This window comes from Crassostrea angulata, chromosome 6, assembly GCF_025612915.1.
Source record: "Crassostrea angulata isolate pt1a10 chromosome 6, ASM2561291v2, whole genome shotgun sequence".
Taxonomy (NCBI): domain Eukaryota; kingdom Metazoa; phylum Mollusca; class Bivalvia; order Ostreida; family Ostreidae; genus Magallana; species Magallana angulata.
Genome location: NC_069116.1, coordinates 58,884,451 through 58,906,937, shown reverse-complemented (window position 1 = coordinate 58,906,937; position 22,487 = coordinate 58,884,451). Strand labels below are relative to the sequence as shown.

Below are 22,487 nucleotides of genomic sequence, written 5' to 3'. Positions count from 1 at the left end.
CCGGGTCAAGGACTCATATTACATTTTTTTGGTCATCTATAGTATTAAGTAAGGGAAAAAACTGTTAGAATATTCCGTTATCACGCCGACACTTAGTGTAATGGGAAGAGTTTTAAATAAATGTGTCTGAGCAGATAACGCGTGAGGGTGAAGGAACAGAAGGGTATCCACTACGGTCGTAAATCTGTCCGTGTACTCTTGTGGACCAGTAGTGGTCGTCATCTGACATCGAGGGAGGGTCGCTAGAGTCCGGGCTGTATATCGTAGACAGGAGGTAAGCAGAATTTATATCCTCATTGTATATGACGATAGAAGGACCCGTTACTGAAAAAGTGGGGGGAAATCTCGAGTATGCATTGACACAGAACACGAGAACAATCTGTATGAATTAAGAGGGTAATTTTTATTTAATATTTCGTCTGAAGGATATATTGTTATTCAGTGTCATCCGGCATATTCATCAGTCTGAACGAGGTTTCATCTATTTATCAATGAAATTGTGAAAATCTAATATTGAAACTGTAATTAGGTCACTATCTAAATAAAGACTTCTAGAGGATTAGACCCGACACGGCCTCTCGTCTTTCTGGGTCAGCCACCGCTGTACCTACCTGTATACCTACCTGTGTACCTACCTGTTACCCCCTCCCCCCCCCCCCTTCCACGTGTCTGTGTTGTTGAGTTCAGACCAGGAACAAGTCCCTGATTGGATGTCAGAAGAATGGAGGACGAAGGTCGGGGTAAATGATGAAGATAAGGATAAATGATGGGCAACAATTATCCTGGATCATTTTAATTATTAAATTGTTTTGTGAGATTATCAAACGATTTATTTTAATTATTAAATTGTTTTGTGAGATTATCAAACGAATTAAATAACTTGTAAGGGATGAGAAAATATGCATCATTTCGATAGAAGTTATTTCCCTTCGGACGTAAACATGGTCATTCATTGGTTTGAGTATCGGAGATTAGCGAGGGTTATAGAGCATTGATAACTACTTATTTATTTAAGATAATTCATTCAACACAAACACATTAGAGATTGACACTTCGTAAGCACAGACTGATAAATGCTTGCCCCCGATAATAAGCTAAACCTATCAATCTTTGAATTACTATGTAGCCACAATTCTCGGCTATACACAAGAAAAGGCTCGTGTTGAGTGGTTATGAAGTCACAAATTATGCACAGTGCATTTTTCTTTCGCTACAACCTGGTTTTGATCAGCTGTTGGTTTATATACATGTACTGATGTCTCCGAAAGTAGCACTGGTTCAACACTGCGAGATTGTAGAAGTAAGATTGATGACTCGAATATCCCTGGTGTGGACTCCTAAAGGGCGTTTATCCGGAAAATTATTAGAATATTTGTTTAAAATAAGCATTCAATGCTTAACTGATGCAATGAGTTCATTGTTATATACATGTACGATAATGATAATAAAACACTGAACCAAACTTCTAACTGTTCACACAGTATAATGTATTGATCATATGAGATAAACATACTCGTTTCTCTTGCCGTTGGGGTGGTTGATCTAACTCATAATATGATAACAGGCACGTAGCAAAGCTTTTTTCTTAAATTTACATAGAAAAAATTAAATTAAGATGGCGTTGCCCCCCTCCCCCCACCCCCCCCCCCCTTTTATGGGACCATGTAAAAATTTGAATTGAAAATAAGGAAATAATCGGTGAAACTGTATTGAAATAAAAGGTATAATACCCCCCCCCTCCTTACCCCACCCACGAATGAGGCCTTTTTCATTTTTTTGGATGAGTCTGCCCCCCCCCCCCCCTCCACTTTCAAAAACGATGCTACGTGCCTGGAGGAAAAACGATGTAGCAATCTTTTTACCTCTGGTTGCGACCCATAACCGTGACCCCTGTTGTCGTCGATTGAATCGATGATACACTTACAGCATTAAAATGTATGTCAAAATATCGTTTTATCGGATTGCCAAATATTCTAACAATATCGAGGCCGAGAAGAACAACAGATTTAATATCGAAAGTGAGTACAACAACATTCCAACGGCTCTGGTGCTTTTCTTTTCGGTTATTCTAAACTTTCGAAGGGTTTTCACAATTCAGAGTATAACAAACTAATGTGAATCGTGGAACATGCGCTGAAAACACCAATTTCTTGTTTTAAGTTTCTTTATGGGTGACTATTTTTATCAGTACTGCTTTTATTTTTTCCGTGCTATTGTTGAGAAGACAAATCAGTTACGAAATGTTGAACAATTCATTATTATATTTTTGAAATTATTCTATTTAATATCAGAGTAAACACATAAAAGTTTTGTAAAGTGTATTGTGGGCATTAATAAACCGAAGAGGCTGGAGTGTTGTTCCGTTGATTGTTTCTTCTTCCTCGGACTGTTTGCAAGCAATTCACAAACTAGGAATGAGGTGAACGCTCCATTATAACCCAGATCCTGGACACGAATTCTCTGTTCAGCAACATTTATTGGTTTGTTTACGTCTGTATGATGTCCCACGTTGTTTCCCCTCATTCGATAATGAGCTACTGTTTTCGCATTTTCCGTGCGTCCATCAGACGATATGTCAATGCCCTGTTGTTCCAGAGACTCGGGCGTAAACACACTGTCTCATCGATTATTCTTTTACTCTGCTCGAGGTTCGTCGTCATTTATTTTGTCCTAAAATTTAATATGAACACGTCAATTTTTTTTATAATATGATCGCTCTAACACCATTCATATGATTACAAGTCAATGAATATCTGGGAATTAATGACGTCCATACACAGTCACTCCGATTCCGGATAATCCCTTGAACCCGTCATCAATGAGTATATGACAAAGTAACATTATATATATATATACTATATAATTTGTAAAAAGTAAGTCAATATGGAAGTTACCAACCGCAATGTTACTCAGATAAATTGAATGAAGAAAACATAGCCATGAATATGAGCTCAACTGTTTATCTAAACGTGTAGCTATCACCGTTTTATAATTTCTATTTCTTATAGATAAGTCGAGACGATGATAGCCTTAATCCTGATAACGGCACCAATGAAAGATAACATGACTAAACTCTGGTTGAATTCATATCCAATTTGCAACATTTCCTCTTGACTTTTCATATCATTTACAAGTTATACTTGGTCACCTACCGCAGTTTAGATTTATTTAGCCAAATCAATCGGTCTACAAGGGTGTTGTCTGTGATCCTTAATGCTTGGTTGTGGTCTATAAGTTAAACAAATTCATGAATTATTTGGCTGTAAGTTATAGTTGGTGTGTTGTTAAGTTTGTCATATTATGAAATATATTCTAGAAACATAATTTTTCTTCTACTCCGGTGATAGTAAAAGCCCCGGTTAATGTTCACCTCGATCTGTTGATACGCTTCTGACATACCTTATAAGTGTTGCACAATGTCAAAGATATCATGCCAAGAACATCAAGCAAGGATGGATTTAGGATGGAGACACTGGGTTTAGATTGACATCAAATTTATATTATCCTAACAAAGTAACCAGGATTGAGTTATCTGTGTTCTATGTTGGTATGTACTCAGTTTCTACTTCAATCAAAGTCGTGGTTTTTTTTCTAACTTTTAACCCTCAATGATATTTTTTGTTTGATGGTTTACCTGAGCTTATCTTAAACCATGTCAAGTTCGAACACATCACTGCCTAGCCTTAAAATAACTGACTAGGTCATTGATCGACTGTGACGTAACACCGACCAGTGTGTTCCTGCCTACATGCATGCTTTGCGACATCAAGATGCGACGTTTCATCAAGGATTTACTAGAACTGATCAAGTCTTCATATTTTTTACGCACTGTGACTTTCAGAATATTGCTTTGATTGACTGGTATTACAAGAACTGTGTTGTTGGCAATGAGGCTTTATCATAAATGACAGTGGCTCTTATTCGGCTTTGACTGAAATCAAGTGGACGTCATAAGGAGTCCATTGCTACAGATAACAATTCCGAAGGTTTCCAGGATTTATGTTGTCTTTAATTCTCTCTTGATTCTCCTTGATGGTGAAGACTTTCATTTTATACAAACAATCAATAAGGAACTCTTTTGAATTCAGGCAGTTCATCAACACACCAGATTCTGTGCTTGAGAATTTTAACTTTTTGTACCTTAAGTCCCCATAGACTGTGCCGGCAAATGGTAGACCAATACCCTTGTATCCCTTTAAGCAGAGTGGATGTTGAAATTAATCTAACTGTAAGACTGTTTATATGTCGAGGCAGGTAACGTGTACCTGGATCAGGTAGGTTCATAATTAAGATGTGCAGTTACGTATTAATCTTTCATTAATCAGAGTTACATGTATTTAAGTTGCATCGGATTAAAACCCTGAAAATCCATTATTTTGTGACAGAGTTCATTAGCAAAGTCAGATCGTCTATAGACCACATGGACGTTAAATATATTACATTTGTTGTTAAAACATTTCCATACTATAATAATTGCTATAGTTTAGGAATTATCTTTACTAACAATAAAAAGAACAGACACGTACATTATGCTATCTTCGAGACAGTCTTTTTTTTAATGTAAAAAAAAAAACATAGTTGGTAACTCTCAAATGCGAACTTAGGTCTCTTTTTTTTCTAGCTGTCTAAATAAAAGAAAACAATATTCTTCTCCTGAAATTTCTGAAGATAAAATCTTAGTATTCTTGTAACTATGAAAGAGAATTTGATTTTGAAGGTCATAAAATCGGTCAAGGGCTAACAAATCTGACATGGAAGGTTGTATTGGAAGTCATTTGCTTGAAAGGCATCAAATGACGCATAATGATTGTGCAGCCTCACATTCAAAGATCAATACTCAAACTATCTTGGACATGGAAAGAATTTTTCTCTCCATATATTCAGGATATTTTTTCTGTGAATACTTTGCGAGAGATTTTCCTTTTTCAACATTCTAACATTGGGGCTTCTTTTAAAAGTATTGATATTTTCTTCAACATTTCTTTTTAAAAATCAATATTTGTCACAAAATGATGTACCTATATGGTCCTGGAGAATTCGATCTAGATTAAACAAATTAATAGTTGATTAATAAACGATAGAAATACAAGAATGAGAGAAATAATTGGCGACTCGTATAGAGTGAACTTTCAGCGCTGCAATAGATGTAAGTCTATAATTATTCTGTATTGGTAAACGTCAGTCTGGATCAGACAGTTAAGACATCTACGCCATTCTCCAGTCTGTCTGGGGATACAGTGCTATATGCTGTGATGGATTGATGACGTTCGTGTTGGAAAATGCTGGAACCGACCCTGTCTCCAAACCATTCCAATGAAAGAATATTCACAGATTTTTTCAAAAAGATAAAAAAAAAAATGGTTATGAAATTTCATGATTTTTTCTATAAAGTAAATAAGCAATAATAAGTTAACAATTTAGGAGTTTTTTCCATTTTTGTTTACAGAGGTACAATTATAGCTAGAATGCCTACAGTCTCTCCAAAAACGACGTTAAATGAACTCATGTATATTCATCAGCTCATCTTTTAGACTTAAAAATGATGTCAAATTGAATATACAGGCACGTAGCATCAGGGGGGGCCAGGGGGCCTGGCCCCCCCCCCCACTTTTTCTCGCAGCAACAATTTTTTTAAAATTTACATATAAAAAAATGAATTATCATGGAGTTGCCCCCCCCCCCACTTTTATGGAAGTAAGTAAAAAATTGATGAAGATAAGGAAATGAGGAGTCAAATTGAAGTTAGCTCCACCCCCACCCCCCCCCCCCCCCCCCCCCCCCCCCCCCCCCCCCCACGGATTAGGAATTTCATGATTTGGAGGGAAAAATTTTTGGTAGGGAAGAATTTTTTTTTTGGAAGTATAGTTTAGTTTACTTTGTTTTGATTGTTTCATTGCGTTAATTAAATATCTAAGCCTCGATACACCCTATCAAACATAGCTATATTGTTACAATCGAAGCATCATACTGAGAGATTTTTTATCTGGAATTTCATAAACCTGTAGGCACCTATCATATACTATATTCAGATATATTGACCTTAATTAGGGAGAAATACTGTCATGTACTTGTGACATAATCCTGATAATATTTTAGTACAGCATATATACATTATGTATATTTTAATCTAAATGTTTAGGCATGTCTCGTGTATTATATATATCACCCAAATTATATTTTTTTAATTCATATTTTGTATTAATTATGGATTTTAGCCATTATTACATTCTATATTGTATATCAATTAATTTACATCCGTGTGCCCTCATTGGCTTTTTAGCTCACCTGAGCTGAAAGCTCAAGTGAGCTATTCTGATCACATTTTGTCTGTCGTCCGTCTGTCCGTCTGTCCGTCCGTCCGTCCGTCTGTCCGTAAACTTTTCACATTTTCAACATCTTCTCAAGAACTACTTGGCCAATTTCAACCAAACTTGGCACAAATCATCCTTAGGCAAAGGGGATTCAAAGTTGTGAAAATTAAGGGCCACACCCGTTTTCAAGGGGAGATAATTAGAAATTAATGAAAAATTTCGAGAAATTTTCAAAAATCTTCTTCTCAAGAACCAGAAAGCCAGGAAAGCTGAAACTTGTGTGGAAGCATCCTCAGGTAGTGTAGATTCAAAGTTGTGAAATTCATGACCCCCGGGGGTAGGGTGGGGCCACAATGGGGGGTCGAAGTTTTACATAAGAATATATAGAATAAATCTTTAAAAATCTTCTTCTCAGAAACTAATCAGCCAGGAAAGCTGAAACTTGTGTGGAAGTATCCTCAGGTAGTGTAGATTCAAAGTTGTGAAAATCATGACCCCTGGGGGTAGGGTGAGGCCACATGGGGGGGGGGTGTTAAAGTTTTACATAGGAATAAAGAGTAAATCTTTAAAAATCTTCTTCTCAGAAACTAATCAGCAAGATGATTCTTTTTAATTGTTAAGACTTTGGCTTCAGGACAATTCTTCGGCCTCACAAGAAGGTTCAGAGTTTGATGTAGCTAAATATCCCATATATAAACAATTGTAAAGGATCTTTTTGAGAACTGCAATACTCAACATGTGATATGACTATAAAATTGAAGCAGGCAGCTATTTTTTCATAAGAATTTTTTTTTATTACTGTTTTGGGTTATTGCCCTTGATTTATTGATTCTTGATTATTTTAATTAATGCATCCACTGTTAACCAATTAATGTGATGATTATTTTTATACAATAATAAATATTCAATGTATATAAGTTGTTCTGCATAAGTAGTTTTGGGTTAGGCTGGATTAGTTTGTTTGTTTTTGATTTCCAATTTTTAGATATGAATTATTTTAGGCTGGCACATATATAAGGACAGTGTCTCTTACATTGCAATGAGTGACTGTTTGGGGTTGAACTAGAACAGGTACGGAGAGTCTGAGGGTGTTGACATCCCTGCTCTTTCTAGTCTTCGTGTTTTTCTAACTAACGATACAGAATGTGCGGTCATTTCTGCCCTATATCGCATTGATACAAGTGTGCGGTCATACCTGCTTGTATTGGTGGTGGTTGCGGCGGAGCACTAGTGTATGGTCATCCCTGCTGGTGTTCTGGTCTTTCTAGTGCAAGTGTGCGGCACTCCCTGCGTTAGGTTGAGCTGTTGGCGCAAGTGTGAGGTCATCCCTGCTTGCGTTATCTCTGCTTGCATTAAATTTGAAAAAATATCCCCTGAAGTGAAGAGTGGCAAGAAAATTGAAATTTCCTCCATTTCCCCGATTGGCTGCTATTTATACCCCAGAACCGGCCTTTTACGTTGGTACCTGTTGAGTTGCGTAGGTGTGCGGTCATCCCTGCCTGCATAACGTTGAGTCCCTATATATGTGCAGGAGCGGTGGTTAAAGTCTGCGCTTGTAAATATTTTCAGCAATCAGGGCTATCCGAGTTCCAAGGGGGAAAAATGGATTTTATTTATACAGGATCTACATGTATTAATGTACATTGTCCAGATTGTATTATGACTCCATTAAGCTGACTTAATTTATCATACCTATTGTTCCTCAGGTGAGCGATGTGGCCCATGGGCCTCTTGTTTCATTTCCTACATCACTTCTTTTTTGCGTTGGCATTACATATATGACATCACAATTTAGATTTATTAGATCTAACGTGCGTATTTCTATTGAATTAGCATTGTGATCTTTTGCATCGAAAAACCTTTATAAATGATAAAATATCTGATGTTGGTCTTATGAAATGACATACATGTATATATACATGTAGACCTAAGTACTTACATTTCAAAAAAGTGAATTCGGGTACGTGCGTACATGTAGGTATTTTGTATTATAGAAAACATACATGTACATCATTGGTGCAAGATCATTACGTACTAAGAGGGTGCGCCGTAGTCGTCCAATCAAATTGTTCATATGGGTTCTATTTATGTTCTCAGTTGAAGGTCATACAGAACACCAACTTTACACGGAGACGAGAAGAGAGACTATTAGCTACAAAACGTTGATCACGCACTGAAATCATGACTGATGTGAGTATATAGATGATTTCTTTATCTTTTACTTTCATTTTAAAAGTTTTAATATGTTGATAGTGGCTGTCATGATGAAACATTGTAGTTTTTATAAACAGCAAGCATGGCGGCTTGATTTTTGCGGCACGTGTATTACACGACGACATGTTTCGTGTCGTTGGGGCTTATCTTGGAATTTTTTTCGTGAAATAGTGTGATACACTGATTGTGGTGATGGGTTATCATGGTTATAGTGAACTGTTATTCATCTTACTTATGTGGTATAAAAGTTATTCGTCCCGTGTCATTATACAGTATTTATACAAAAATTAATAATATCATGAAATCAATATACTGTACATGTATCTAAATATACAAGTAGCTATTTAATATGGAATTGTATGTCGTGTATTAGGCCTATATAGTAAGCTGTATGTACGATTAATGAAGAAACAGTGTAGGAAAATTTTTTTTTCTTAAATCTTAATTACAAAGTTTATATTTGATTTTAAAGGAATAATCAAGCATAGATATTTTTGACATTTTCAAATAAATGATAATTTTCTTTCATGAAAATTCATGAAGAAAGGAAAAACTAAGTAAAAGGTATTCTAGTTCCTATTGACCTAGTCAACTCAAGGTGTGAAAGTCAAGAATACGATTAATCTGTCATTTAAATATCCAGGGCTTCTGTGGCCCTAGTTGTAGAGGATTTAAGGACTAAAATTCAACCCAGAACAAACAAGGTGACAATTTATAGAATGACCACCACTTGTTCCCGGAACGGTTTGGACTACTGGTGAAGTAATGCCCAATAGAGTGTAGATCCTCTACCCCAGATCATGAAAAGATCTTGTAACAATTCAAAATTCCAGTCGCTCCTCAAGTACTTACTAATAGATTGACGCTCGAAATAAGTAGGTAGAACAGAGACAGGAAAACAATCCAAAATTACATTTTTAAAATTTTTAATGTAGGATAAGGAGTAAACTTTTTAAACAGTACGAATTCTTTGAGCCTTGCCTATTGCTGTCAGTGCTGTAAAAGAGTAGGAACAGACTCAATGGGATCTATAGAATTACACCTCCCTATATGATAAAACGTTTAACTCTATAAAATGGTGAAATATCAGTGAAGCGTCGTATTCATTCACAAATTCAAACTATTTCTATTATACCTGTTTACCATAGTTCTATTCTGAGGGATGGAACAGATTAATTGAGGGAAGAAAAAAATATTGGAAAAATGACGTAACACTTGAAAATAACAAGAAACAAAACCTCAAAGGATGCCCTAGCCTGCTTTATGTATGCAGTATGTCATAACATTACGATTAGGGTTTTACCAATGAATGCCTTCTTCGTAACAACTACAGGAGAATTGAGCATTAACTAAGCTTGACAGTGGTGGCATTTCTTGCACAAGATCCCACTATTATATGCTCTTGTTTACACTTGTTCTTGGTAGAGGATGGCGGAGGCTGGATATTGATTTCTGTATTAGCCTACTTTCTGCTGTAGTAGCTTGATTCTCCTGTGTATATGAATACAAACAATTCCACCATTACTCTCGTGTAAAGCCACAAATATTCAGTCTTATAACACAGGGTTGAAATTTCAATTAATGGATTTAAATGTTTTAAAGGATTTAATTATGATACATTTAATTTTTCTTCATGTACAATCTTGTCCTGTCTTGGGAGGCTTACTAAATATGCAAAAGACCTTTTTAATGTCGGGACTCCATATAATGGAGACCACCTTACAGGAATTGTAAATCACCCAGAGGAGAAGCAAGGACCAAATAAATCTAAAAAGTATGTAGGTCAGCTAGAGTACACAGGACATCAAATCTGTACCACAGGTATTTTTTACCTGGACAGCATGAAATTGATGTAACTGACCAGAAGGAGTATTAGATTATTGACGACACACACCAGATTGGCTGGAGGAGGGGAGATTTCTATTGCTATAAAGCACAGCTGTTTCATAAGATGTCGATCTCCTTATACTCTTGTAGATACACCCCCCCCCCCATCTTGTGGTGTATTTTTGCCACGTATGGTGGTTGCTAGTCCATACGTCAGCCTGATTTGGATTGTGTTGGCAGTAAATTCACTTTTTGAATATATTGACATGCATACATGTCCTAAACTAATGTAAACTCTGCGGATAACGGGTTTGTTTTGATGAGTAATGTCAGACAGTTATGAAATTAATGACAAGGTACTCGGTGTGCACTCAATATGATCACGAATGGATAAGCATTAATTTAAATTGATATCACAGCAATAGGAAAAGGACAATTGGTATTGATGTAATAACATTTTTATGTTGACATCATAAGAAGGATATCAGACTTTAGAGATAAGTACATATATCGTAATTTGTCAGCATCCTAGAGGAAACATGGTCAGTCACTAATCACTACCTACAGTTGCTGTACAAACGGGAGTGTGCCAGGGGCTTAGGCACCTAGTTCATGTGTTCTACACTGGGTGACCCATGTTTCCTGAAGATCATCCCATCCTAGGTCCTCTTACAGCATCCTTTTGTGGGAAGGGAGGCCCAGGATTTGTCTTACCGGAGTATCCTCCCCAGTAAAGAATGTTAGATTGGCATTCATAGATCCCTATCCTTTATGTCGCCGTACGTCATCCTGATGCATTATGACACAACAAACGTCAAAAGTTGTGTTTCTTGTTGAAAAAAAAAAGAATTTTGTTATTCTTGAAAAAAAATGATATTTTATAACTTCTGTTAATCTATATTCTGATCTTGTATAACAATATAAAATTTTCATATATAAAGGTCAAGTTCATATGGTGACGCCATTAGTCTAGGGGAATAGTTTTGAGAGAGGTTGATGGCATTTTGTGTGAAATAAATCGGAAGGAGATTGCCAAGATTAATGTAAAAAGCAAAAAGGAAAGTTTCTGTGCAGCACTAAATTTGAAATTTAGAACTTAAAAAAACCCACTGATAATCAAATTTATGCTTCGGTGATCTTAAGAACTAGTAGCTTACTTGACATCTAGCTGTTTTAATGTTCATGAATTTGTAATTTCATTCCTGTGTATTGATAAAAACACTGTTTGATTTTTAATGAGGTTTTTTATCTTCAATCTTGGCGAGGTTTTAAAGGTTAAAGAAAAAAGAACACAACAACAACAAATTGTGTAACTTGATTTTTTGAATAAATCTATTATTTTTTTGGTTATGAATATAAAATGTATAAGGAAATTTTCATAAACTTTTTCTCTATAGACTAAAAAAGATGAAAAGATGATATATAAAGAGTTGCGTATGACATGAGTACATAATGGGGAAGTTATAGATAAGTATGGGTTTTTCCAAGAAGACAGTTCTCTGTAAAATCAAAAGGGGAGTTTGGGGGTGGGAGACATCCACAAGGAAAGACACATAATTTAACAATAGTGTCGAGAGTCTTCTTTCAGCTTGAGAGGATTTATGAATAGACACAACTTATGGAATCTGCATTTCCAAACAAAAGAAAACGTGTACGGATATAAAACTTCAGTACTTTGCACCTATTGACAATTAGCTCTTCAACTGCAAAATGTTTGAAATTCTTTGGATATGAATCATGCTTCAAAATGATCTTAAAGGCTTATTTCCTTAAAATATATACACGAAAACATTGGTATGTCCTCTTAGTATAAGGGCATCATAGTTTGGAAAGGGGGGATCTTCTCGGTCTTGCCTATTTAAAGTAACCCAGAAATCTCAACCAGTAAAACAATGCTATCACCCAAGGACATCAGTCTGCTATTCTTCAAGGTTTGATCTACGATGACAGGGCCACAAAGACTACCCCCTAACTGCCAATGCAGACAGTGGAGTCCTCAGAAGGGGCACCCCGACTATTGGTTTCGGTGGTGTCCTGTATAAAGAGGAGAGGATGCCACATTAGTTCCATTGATTGTCGTCAAGAACTGAAACTAATGAATTAGATATTGGGTATTTTCTATCTATAGAAGCTAGGATTTGTCAAATTAACATACTACGGTACCCAGAAAAACCCTGTGTACTTCAGGCTAACCATTCCAGATTGATAACAATGAACAACATTCAAGGAATTGTTGTAATTGTGTAAAATTTATTTGACAGTACAGTGATGTTATTTCTGATTCACAGATGTACAGTAAAGTACTGATCGGTAGACCTGTATATGAGTAGTTGTGATAATATCAGAGTTGTATAACAAAGCCCAGTAGGTCAGCAGCAGATCAGCCCCAGATTAACAAGTACATTTCTACTGAAGCAGGATTTAAGCCTTGTTTTAATGTTCTAGTGTATTAACTGACGTAAATGAATGACATTCTTTACATATGTAGGGCATATATGTGTCCAGGTTCTGAACTTGTCCTAATTACCTGAGCTGTGTAGTCTGTTCTGTCAAGATCTCCAACTATGCAATTAATTATCGAAACTCAAGGTGACTGCCAACCAAGTCACATACAAAAAAAAATTGGACTCTATTCAAAAAAAAAAAAAAATATGTGCATGTGCATTAAAAAGCTGGGATTTCTTTAGCGTTAAATCTTGCATACACCAACACACTTAGATACTTAGAAAAACCTGACATTCAACACGAAGAGAATTATTTGACGTCATTAGGTTATTATTGATTGAGGGGGTGCAGTTTGTTCATATATCGCATCATTTAAAGTTCTTTGAAAGGCATGTGTGCAATTGAACGCAATGAACTAGGAAGGCAATTGTAGAAGAAATATATGTATTGTGTGTATTTACAGTTGATAGAAAGAGTTAAAATATGGGTGAACTAGACTAAGAAGAACGAAATTTTACTTTTAAACTGCTGGGATAAACTCTCAAGCAAATACAATTCTCTGGTTTCCTTTGAGTTACATTTATTGATTTTAATGGGGTTTAAAATATGTAACATTTTTTAGACTTGGGTTGTTTAATCAAATAAAAATTGTAGCATTTGTTTGTATTTACGTTAGTGTAAGTTTCCTGTTCATCATGATCGTACTTGTTTTAAGTAAACAGGGATCTGTTTATTGTATTGGACAAATAGTTCTATTCAATTATGTTTTGAATCATATTAGGGAGTGTAAAGGAATTAAGACTTCTTCCAGGAAGAGTTCCTGTTCGTCAACTCTATACATACGGATATATTCCTTTATCTCTAAAAAAGAACGGGAAATTGGAGGGGAAAACCAACAGGAAAAATTCAGAATCTGTGATTTATAATACATGATTTATTTTTCATACTTTCCTTATTTAAACAATTTTTCCTTGAAAAGTCGTGATTCGATTGGAGGGAATTTTTTTTTATTGAAAAATATGAGGAGAAAAAAATCTGAAAATAGAATACATGTTGTTGATATGGCACGTAGCAGTGTCCAGCTGATAGTGAAATAAGTTCCTCTGAATCAAAATCTTTTTCTTTGCCCAGAGTCAAAATGTATCCAGATGAAAAATAATTAGAAGACACATCAATGAACTCATTTCAAACATAAACTAGTAATACATGTATATGAATACATGCCAGGCCTCTTAAATTTGTATGATATTTCAGCTATCTCCTTTTTAACTCTCCTAACAATTTTTTTGGTAAAACAGTTCTTTTCAAGTCTTAGATGAGATCTCAAACGTAACTAAAAAAAAATATAGTGGTATTTGTTAAACAAAAATAAACAATTAGCCAAGACCTGCAGAATATTTACCACATGTTAATTTTTACATTTTGATTACTTTTGCAGAGGGAAGTAAACTACTCGTGCTATTTGATATGTAGCGTGTTTTTCTGTGTGTTTGGGAATTCCTTTCTATACGGCTACAATATCGGCGATGTCAACAACCCAGCCAAGGTAGGTTCCTGTCAGCGCGATGAAACTAACAGTGCTAATGTTAAAACAGACTCAATGGTATTTGAGTCGTCAGTACAAATCTCACCAATGTACAACCAAGCACCTCATCAACATGGATTTGCCTGCACCGTTAAATACTTTAAACAGACACTAGATAATGTTTGTGAGGCAAATTGTCTGACATCTCTAAAACCTAGGGTAGATGAACATAGTGAACACACAAAAAATTGTTATTGTACTTTCTGCAATATCATTTTGCAACTTAACCACAATAGAATAGCATACAATGACAGCAGAAGCTGTCTCAGTTACCGGTATATTATAAGAACAGAGAGCACCAGAACCAAAATAATCAGTTATACATCTCAATTTATTCTTTTTTAATTTAGATTATTCAGATGTTCTACCATGATGTCCTGGATGAGAGAGCAGGAATCAAAGAAATGGACGACAACAGCACTGTCGTCACTTACAGTGGAAACGGCACCGCAAACATGACGATTCCCATAAAAAGGTCCGAAATGAACTACCTTAATTACGAGGCCCCGGACAACGTAGAATGGCTCTGGTCCATCACCGTCGCCATCTTTGTCTTGTTCGGAATGATCGGCGCTTTTGCCTCTGGTGCATGGGCAGATTATTTCGGAAGGTTTGTTCATTTTTCTTTCTGTTTCCATTCAACTTGCCGTGAAGTGGCTTGATATTTACGCCTTGTGATGGTGTTTGCCAACCTGTGTTGAGTTTTTGGTTCAATTTTTTTTTTCAGGAAGAGGGGAATGATCCTCATCACCTTCATCATGTTTGTGGCTGCCATCTTTGGAGGAATCCCCAAGGTGACCCGGTCCTTCGAGGTCCTCATTGTCCACCGCGCTCTGGTCGGGCTCCATTGTGGTATGTTTTATTGGCTTCAAACCTCAGTACGGTAAATAACATTGGGACAATCCATGCCCATGCAATATTATTAATGCATGTACTGTTGAATCATTTATAATTTTGATTACTCCAGAAATACAGGTAAAATTAACGGCTAATGTGTTCTGTGGATATTTGATAAAAGCAAGACTCCTATATAGACATTGTATTGATAACAAACAAAAGTCAACACTGTGGATGTATTAGTGTACTGTTATTAAAGATACCCACAAAAGTCATGACTTGGGATTCAGCAACATCTAATCATTCCAGTCAAACTTTTGCATCACAACACGTGTGTAATTAATGTTACTTTGTTACCTGTAATGCCTTGTCCTTGTCAGGTCTGAACGTGAGTCTGGCCTCCCTCTACCTGGCTGAGATCTCACCCAAGAAGATCCGGGGGGCCATCGGAACGTGTCACCAGCTGTTCATCACCGTCGGCATCCTGTGGTCCAACATCATGGGCGTGTCCAAACTCTTTGGTGAGTCATTTGTGTAAAATATTCCTAGAAAAGTTTGATTTCTTATATTTTGTTGAGCAAATTTTGTTCTTATTTTGTTAAATGTTAAAAGATTTAGACAAAATTGGATGTAGAGAACATCCTATATTAAGGTTACATTAGCTCTATCAAAAAGATCCCTTATAAAATGAACATCTCATAGGTTTCTACAAATGACACTTAATTCAAAGTGAAGAAGAGCTTAAGAATAAAGCCCAAATATTTCAGTTTCTTTTTTTGAATGATGTGACAAAATCAGCTGAAACCTACTGTGGAATCATCATTGTTTTGGGCGAACAGATGTTCGTGGCTTTTGTGCGTAACCCTTGCCCTCAAATTTACATCCCCACGAACGTATATACAAGCATTTGTTTAATGTTCCTTAGAATTGTCCTGATTACACTACCAACGAAATTACATCTCAATGAACCAGGAAAATTTTGGCTACTCATGAACATTGACCCCACGAATAAAAATGATTCCACGGTATATGGTTTGATAGACAGTTGATTAAAAGCGTCAGCAAGGTGATAAGTCTCTGTTTATTTGTTCAGGCACCAAGGAATTATGGGAGTGGGTGTTTATCTTTAACGCCTTCCCTGCCCTGGTCTGTCTCATTGGTCTCCCCTTCTGCCCCGAGAGCCCCCGATACCTCCTCATCAAGAAGAATGAAGAGGAAGAAGCCAGGGACGGTAAGCATTTAATGCAGTATGTTTGGTATATAGGACAGCTTACTAATGCAGTATGTTTGGTATATAGGACAGCTTACTAATGCAGTATGTTTGGTATATAGGACAGCTTACTAATGCAGTATGTTTGGTATATAGGACAGCTTACTAATGCAGTATGTTTGGTATATAGGACAGCTTACTCAAGTTCAATGATTAGATTAATGTATAGTACATGTCCATGCATCTTTTCAAATCAGCACATGTATTACTTCTCCTTCCATGTGTACTGATGAATTTATACAAAGTTTTATGACATACAAATGCATGTCCAAAAAAAAAACTATGACTTACTTGTATGTCCCAAATACAGAATACACACTATAAAAGTTTCAAAAGAAGGCATTTGCTGATAAAAAGAATTGTTCCATCTACTGAAGAAATTCAGTAGCCATATTGTCATTCTCTATAGCTGTGTTCCTAGTTAATTTTAATCCTTGTTTTGCGTAGCTCTGAGGAAGTTGAGAGGTTACTTTGACGTTGAGGACGAGATTGATGAGATGAAGGTGGAAGCTCGTAGATCTCAGAGCGTCGAGTCCTTCACCCTGAAGCAACTGCTGACCACCGTCGACCTCCGCTGGCCCGTCATCATCGCCTGTGTCCTCCAGATCTCCCAGCAGTGGTCCGGCATCAACGCCGTAAGTCAGACACAGTCCAGCCCTACTGGGCATTGTTTCCTGAAAAGTGTGCAGAAAAAGTGTTATGGTCCTATGTCAGAGAGTTGTCATTTTAGTTCAAGCATTTAAATGTATAATAAATTATATATATATTTCAATGGTTTACAAATGAAGTTTGATTTTAGTTTGAACATACTTTGTGATCCACAAAAAAATAATTAGAACAAGAACCACACATTGTTAAAATAAGTCTTCTCCATTAAGTTCCAAATTGAGGTGATATGTTAAGGATGTGTTCTAGAGGATGTGATTTATATCACTCTGTCTGTCTGTCTGTAGGTGATGTCCTTCTCCAGCTTCATGTACAAGAACGCCGGGGTGGAGCTGACGGTGGTGGAGTGGGTGGTGTGTCTGACCAGTCTCATCAACGTGGTCACCACCTTGATCGCGGTGCCTCTGATGGAGAAGGCTGGGCGACGCCCACTCCTGCTCTACCCCATGGTCTGTATGGTGGTCTCCTTCATCGCTCTCACAATCTTCCACAACCTGCAGTACGAGGAAAGTCTACAGGTAAGTGTCTGAAGTATATCACATGTAGAATAAGATGGTAGGAAAGTCTACAGGTAAGTGTCTGAAGTATATCACATGTAGAATAAGATGGTAGGAAAGTTGAGGATATTTATTCAGATAAATGTTTGATGTATTATATTTTCTTTCTATAAAATGTTTTTTTTTAAACGTGTTAATATACCAATACATGACATATGTATACGTGTTAGCCTATATTTAAACATGAACTGGTAGTTTGATATAGAGGAGATCTTATGTATAGCTTTTTGTGTTTGTCTTCTGTTCTGAAGTTGTAGTTTCAACATTATTTTCTATCCATGTAGACGAGAGTTTCAGTTGATGATAGTAGACATTAGCCTCTGTTCTAATGTATTCACGCTCAGTCTCCTTTTAAATATAATTATATATAATTGTCCTATATTTGTTCTGGTCTTTAATTAACCACATAATATTTAATGATAACACTGTATGCTGTAATCTTGGTTAGTTAGTATGTAATGGGGATGGTTTCGAGCCAGGTTAGACTAATTTCTTGATTTCCTCCGCAGGATTCCCGAGGAATTTTTGCGGTGATTGCCATCATTGCTATGCACACATACGTCGTTGGATTCGCCCTTGGACTCGGTAATCTTATTTATCTTAATCATCTATAATTACATGTAACTTGCTTGTAATTTGTTGTTCATTTTTTTCCATGTGCTGTCTTTCTCAAAAGGGCAAGAAATAATATTCAGCTGTAATTTGAGAAACATGCTCTGTTCTTAATGCAGAGATTTATTACATGCTGACATCTTGTAATCTGTTTTCGTCTATTTGCCATGCTGAAGTGTCCTCAAATTGTGTATTACTTGTATAATATCAGGTTTCTTTAGAGAGAAATAAAATCAATTTATAATATGAATCCAGTACATTTCATCCTTTGTATTATTTATGTTTGACGTTTCCTCTTTCATCCCTCATTTAACTTATTACTGTAATAATTTTCAGGCCCCATCCCATTTATTGTTGTGGGCGAGATCTTCCGACAAGAACCCCGTGCTGCAGCCATGAGTCTCTCTCTGACCTTCAACTGGGTCTGCAACTTCATTCTGAACTTAATCTTCAGGTTTATGCAGGTAAGACTGTGCGTGCAATCAGAGAGATTATGTTTGTACAAAAGTTTACAACGTGGTTATGAAACAAGTGCTCTAAAGCAACAGCATTGGTGAAGGGAATAAAAATTTTACATCCAATTAGTAATTTATTGTAAGGGTAAATATTCTTTCTCTCTTTCTACTTGATATAACTTTTCTCCATTAGAGTTGTATTTTTCTTGTCCTTTTAAACAGAAAGCCATGTTGGGCTATGTGTACCTGCCCTTCATTGTTATCCTGATAGGAGCCATAGTCTTCATATTCTTCAAAGTTCCCGAGACAAAGAACAGAACTTTTGACGAGATAGCTGCCACCATCACCCGCGGCCGCAAAGCCAAGGCGCCATTCGATGATTTAGGAGAGGAAATGCAAAAGATGAATTCTTAATGATCAAGTTATTTAGGAATTTTTTTTTATTTATATAGTAAGGGAGACTTCCTAGGGCATTAAGTGTTCAACTTGTATGTATTTCTAAGTACATGTATTTATTTATACAATATATTCTACATAAATAGTACATGTCTGCAGTTGAATACGTATAAACAATATAAGTTATCAGACATTTTTTAAAGAATTTGACATTTGCCCTAAATTTGTTATGGTGCTTGCACTTACTGGTACATTGTATTGATTTGAAGTGTGATAGATATTACACAAAATGACTTAAATATTGACAGACTGTGGAATGATCTGGATTTAGTGTTTGTTACATATATTTTAGTTTGTTTCTAAAAAAGTTTTGTGTACTAGATTCAACAAGAGATCATGGGAAAAATCTGATTTACTAAATGTAAACATGGGTTAGGTAACGAAGTTCTTAGGGAATGCTTGTGCTATTACTGGTAGTCAAAATCAGAATAAACAAATTGAGATGCAAAGACGTATTTAGATGATAACACTTGATTTTTTTTTGTATGTGAAGAATAAAGGTACAGCTATTCAAAAAGTGAAATCCCTAACCTTTCGGAGGGGGTTTACAGTCGCAAGGTGGTACCTCCCCAAACATATCCTTTTGGTCAGGAATCGCTGTTCACTGCACACATCCTTATATTCTTTGAGAAAGTCGTACTAGTATTTAGAGATATCAAAGTACTTCGTGCAACAAATAGTGGGAAGTTTCCTCAATGCTTTTGTAAGAACACTAGTCAGAATGAGCAAACAAACCTCAAAGCAACATACTGGTAAAGGGTTGCTAACCCAGTTTGTTATTGGGTCGCAGCTTAAGTTTGACACAGTCTGAGTATTCCATGTATTCATAGCATTCAAAGATGTAACTACGTTTTCACAAGAAATTTTTTCTTCTGTATTTTTGTGGGATAGGGAGTGCTTCTGCCTGTCTGTAGCTTTGCTAGATGTAGGAATTCTCCGTTGTTAATCAGATCAGCTGTGCGTCTATCGTGTGATATTGCTTAAGTGTTAAGCTTGCCTTACTCTATAAAGGGAAATCAAAATTAGTTCCATATATCACTCCATAAATTGTAGTTGGTTGTGAAAAGCATAATACATTCTGAATACATCCTGGATTCATTTCTGTAGTTTTCTTCTTTTATAAAGAAAGTGAATGAGATTTCTGTTTTAATAATGTGGTTTTTCACGATGGTTTTAATTTCACTATGTCGGCGATTTATTGTGGTTTACGGTAGGGTATTTGAGGAGGGTTCTGTGTTGAGAGTTGATTGGTGGAGACAGTGGAACTGTCTTATCACTGCGTCTCAGGCTCAATGCGAGGACTGACTCAACAGTAGGTAGGAGAACCAAGCTTTAGTTGGATCGGGTAAAAATCAAATTTATGCAGAAGGAATGAGTTCAGCTCAATGATTTTGTTTTATTTTGGGGTATAAGCTTGATGATTTAGTTTTGAATTTTTAGCTGGATTTATTTGTTTGAGAAGGTTTAGATTCATGTTGCTATGCAATGTTGCAAGCTTGTACAGTAAAATACATGTATAAAATTGCTACAACTTTTTGTTAGAATCTGCATGGAAATAGTTACTCCTTAACAGTTGGAGCATAATGTTCTAGTCTGTCAAAGGGTTCGCTCTGTTTTGTATCAACATAAAAACTCTTGTCCTGTATCATTTGTGCAGCTAGTACATGTGTATTTTCAATTTTGTTAAATAAGTGTTGATGGATGTGGCCGTAACATTCATTAGATCTCATGTTAGTTTGTTTTCTATTCTGTTTGCTCTTGTTAAGAACAATAGAACTGTAAACAAAAGTAATTAAGGCCATAGGCATATGCTCAGAAAATGATAAGGTGTAGTTTAGTTACATAATTAAACCTTGTATCAGTAAGTTTTGATTAACCAATGTCTGAAATTCTCAGGTAAATTATTGACTAATGTGATGTCATACCGGTACTTATTAAAATGAAATAATTATTTAATAGTAGATGATCTGAATCTATAAGAGCATATCTATGGTGTAACAGTGCTATACAACGTGTTGTCCGACTCATGACAAGTTATTTTTGAGGGAGATTGTTCTTGGTATGCGTGCGTTTTTCATCGTAGTGCTTCTGTTATCATTGTTATTTGTTAAATCTATCTTTTTAGTGCTGGTCCTAAAAATAGTGCTTAATTTCTACCCTTTTATCTTGTGTTTGTTTAGTTTTATGTTTTAGGAGCAAAATTTTAATTTTTATTCATATTGAATGTATTAACTTTATTTTATGCATATACATTTATAATCATTAACTATTGGGCAATAGTTATTTTTGTTAATATTATTTATATATCATTTAGTGCATGTACATTTTATTTTTTGAAAGTCAAGTGCTTTGATCACAATAGTGCTGTGAAGCAAGATTAAAATTTTTAATTGAAAAAAGGAAGAAGACAATTATGAATCAATCAATGTGTTCTGATTCTACAAACTTCAGAAGTTTACTATATTTTGACTGGGAGGGTCATTATTTTTGCCATTCACTTGTATCTCAGCCAGCCAGTAATTTTTACCTGAGTTTTAATGTAAAAATCATATATTTTTAATATCTGTGTACATTGTTCTATTTAATATAAATGGTCAGTGTAATTTATGTACATATCCTGTTTATGAAGATGTTGTATCAATAGCAGCTTAAGAAAAATGAATGCTTTTTAATACAATCATAAGCAAGTTTTCACTTTATTTTCAATATTTTTGTGTAATGAGTTGTTTTAAAGTTCTTTAATGTTGGGTTAATAATCATCTGTAATGATTTGACTTGCAATGATACATAACCTAACATTTACACATTTCAAAATATATCCCTGGCCTTCTCCTGGATTTTCAATAATTTTTTTAAGGGTGTGGGCTGGGGGTTATAGTTGAATACAGGATAGAAGAATGTCCTCTCTTGAGAGATAGCTTCAACAAGGGGATCTTGTCCAGGAGTTGGCCAATTCTGGGTTTTCCATCAAAACATGCTCTTCCATTAAACACTGGTACTACATAGAACATGAAGGCATGTTTGTCACCAGTGTATCAGTTTGTGTAAATATCTCAACTTTATTTCCTTTGCTCTTTTATTGTTTGATAAGTTTGCTTTCTTCCTGAACCACCACTAGTTGTAGGATCAAAACCACTGCTATTCTGTAGTGTGGGTGTGTGTCTGGTATTATATGTAGTGTGAAAATAAACTATATAAAGTAACTCCTGTTCTGTCTTATTTATCTCTGTAGGTTTATGGAAGGAGAGCTGT

The 22,487-nt window shown here is 35.8% G+C and overlaps 1 protein-coding gene across 2 annotated transcripts; it reads left to right on the top strand.

Moving 5' to 3' along the window:
- The first annotated feature begins 95 nt into the window (after positions 1-95).
- On the top strand, positions 96-22,436 carry LOC128188164 (solute carrier family 2, facilitated glucose transporter member 1-like). 2 transcript variants are annotated; one of them, XR_008244129.1, is made up of 13 exons: positions 96-274; positions 8,409-8,501; positions 14,236-14,343; positions 14,733-14,992; positions 15,110-15,234; positions 15,600-15,740; positions 16,313-16,450; positions 16,937-17,124; positions 17,443-17,673; positions 18,222-18,297; positions 18,661-18,788; positions 19,002-20,551; positions 20,602-22,436. XR_008244129.1 is itself a non-coding variant. In XM_052859044.1 (12 exons), the coding sequence occupies exons 2-12, from the start codon at positions 8,493-8,495 to the stop codon at positions 19,191-19,193; spliced, it is 1,596 nt and encodes a 531-aa protein (XP_052715004.1). In that variant the 5' UTR covers positions 96-274; positions 8,409-8,492; the 3' UTR covers positions 19,194-22,436. The 2 variants fall into 2 exon arrangements, 1 of the variants encoding a protein (XP_052715004.1); XM_052859044.1 differs by having other exon boundaries at positions 19,002-22,436.
- The last annotated feature ends 51 nt before the right edge of the window (positions 22,437-22,487 follow it).

Excerpts from the sequence above, each read along its gene's own strand:
- LOC128188164 (XM_052859044.1), top strand. Across the intron at positions 15,235-15,599 it reads TCTGGTCGGGCTCCATTGTG|GTCTGAACGTGAGTCTGGCC; the intron begins GTATGTTTTATT and ends TGTCCTTGTCAG. Across the intron at positions 18,789-19,001 it reads TAATCTTCAGGTTTATGCAG|AAAGCCATGTTGGGCTATGT; the intron begins GTAAGACTGTGC and ends CCTTTTAAACAG.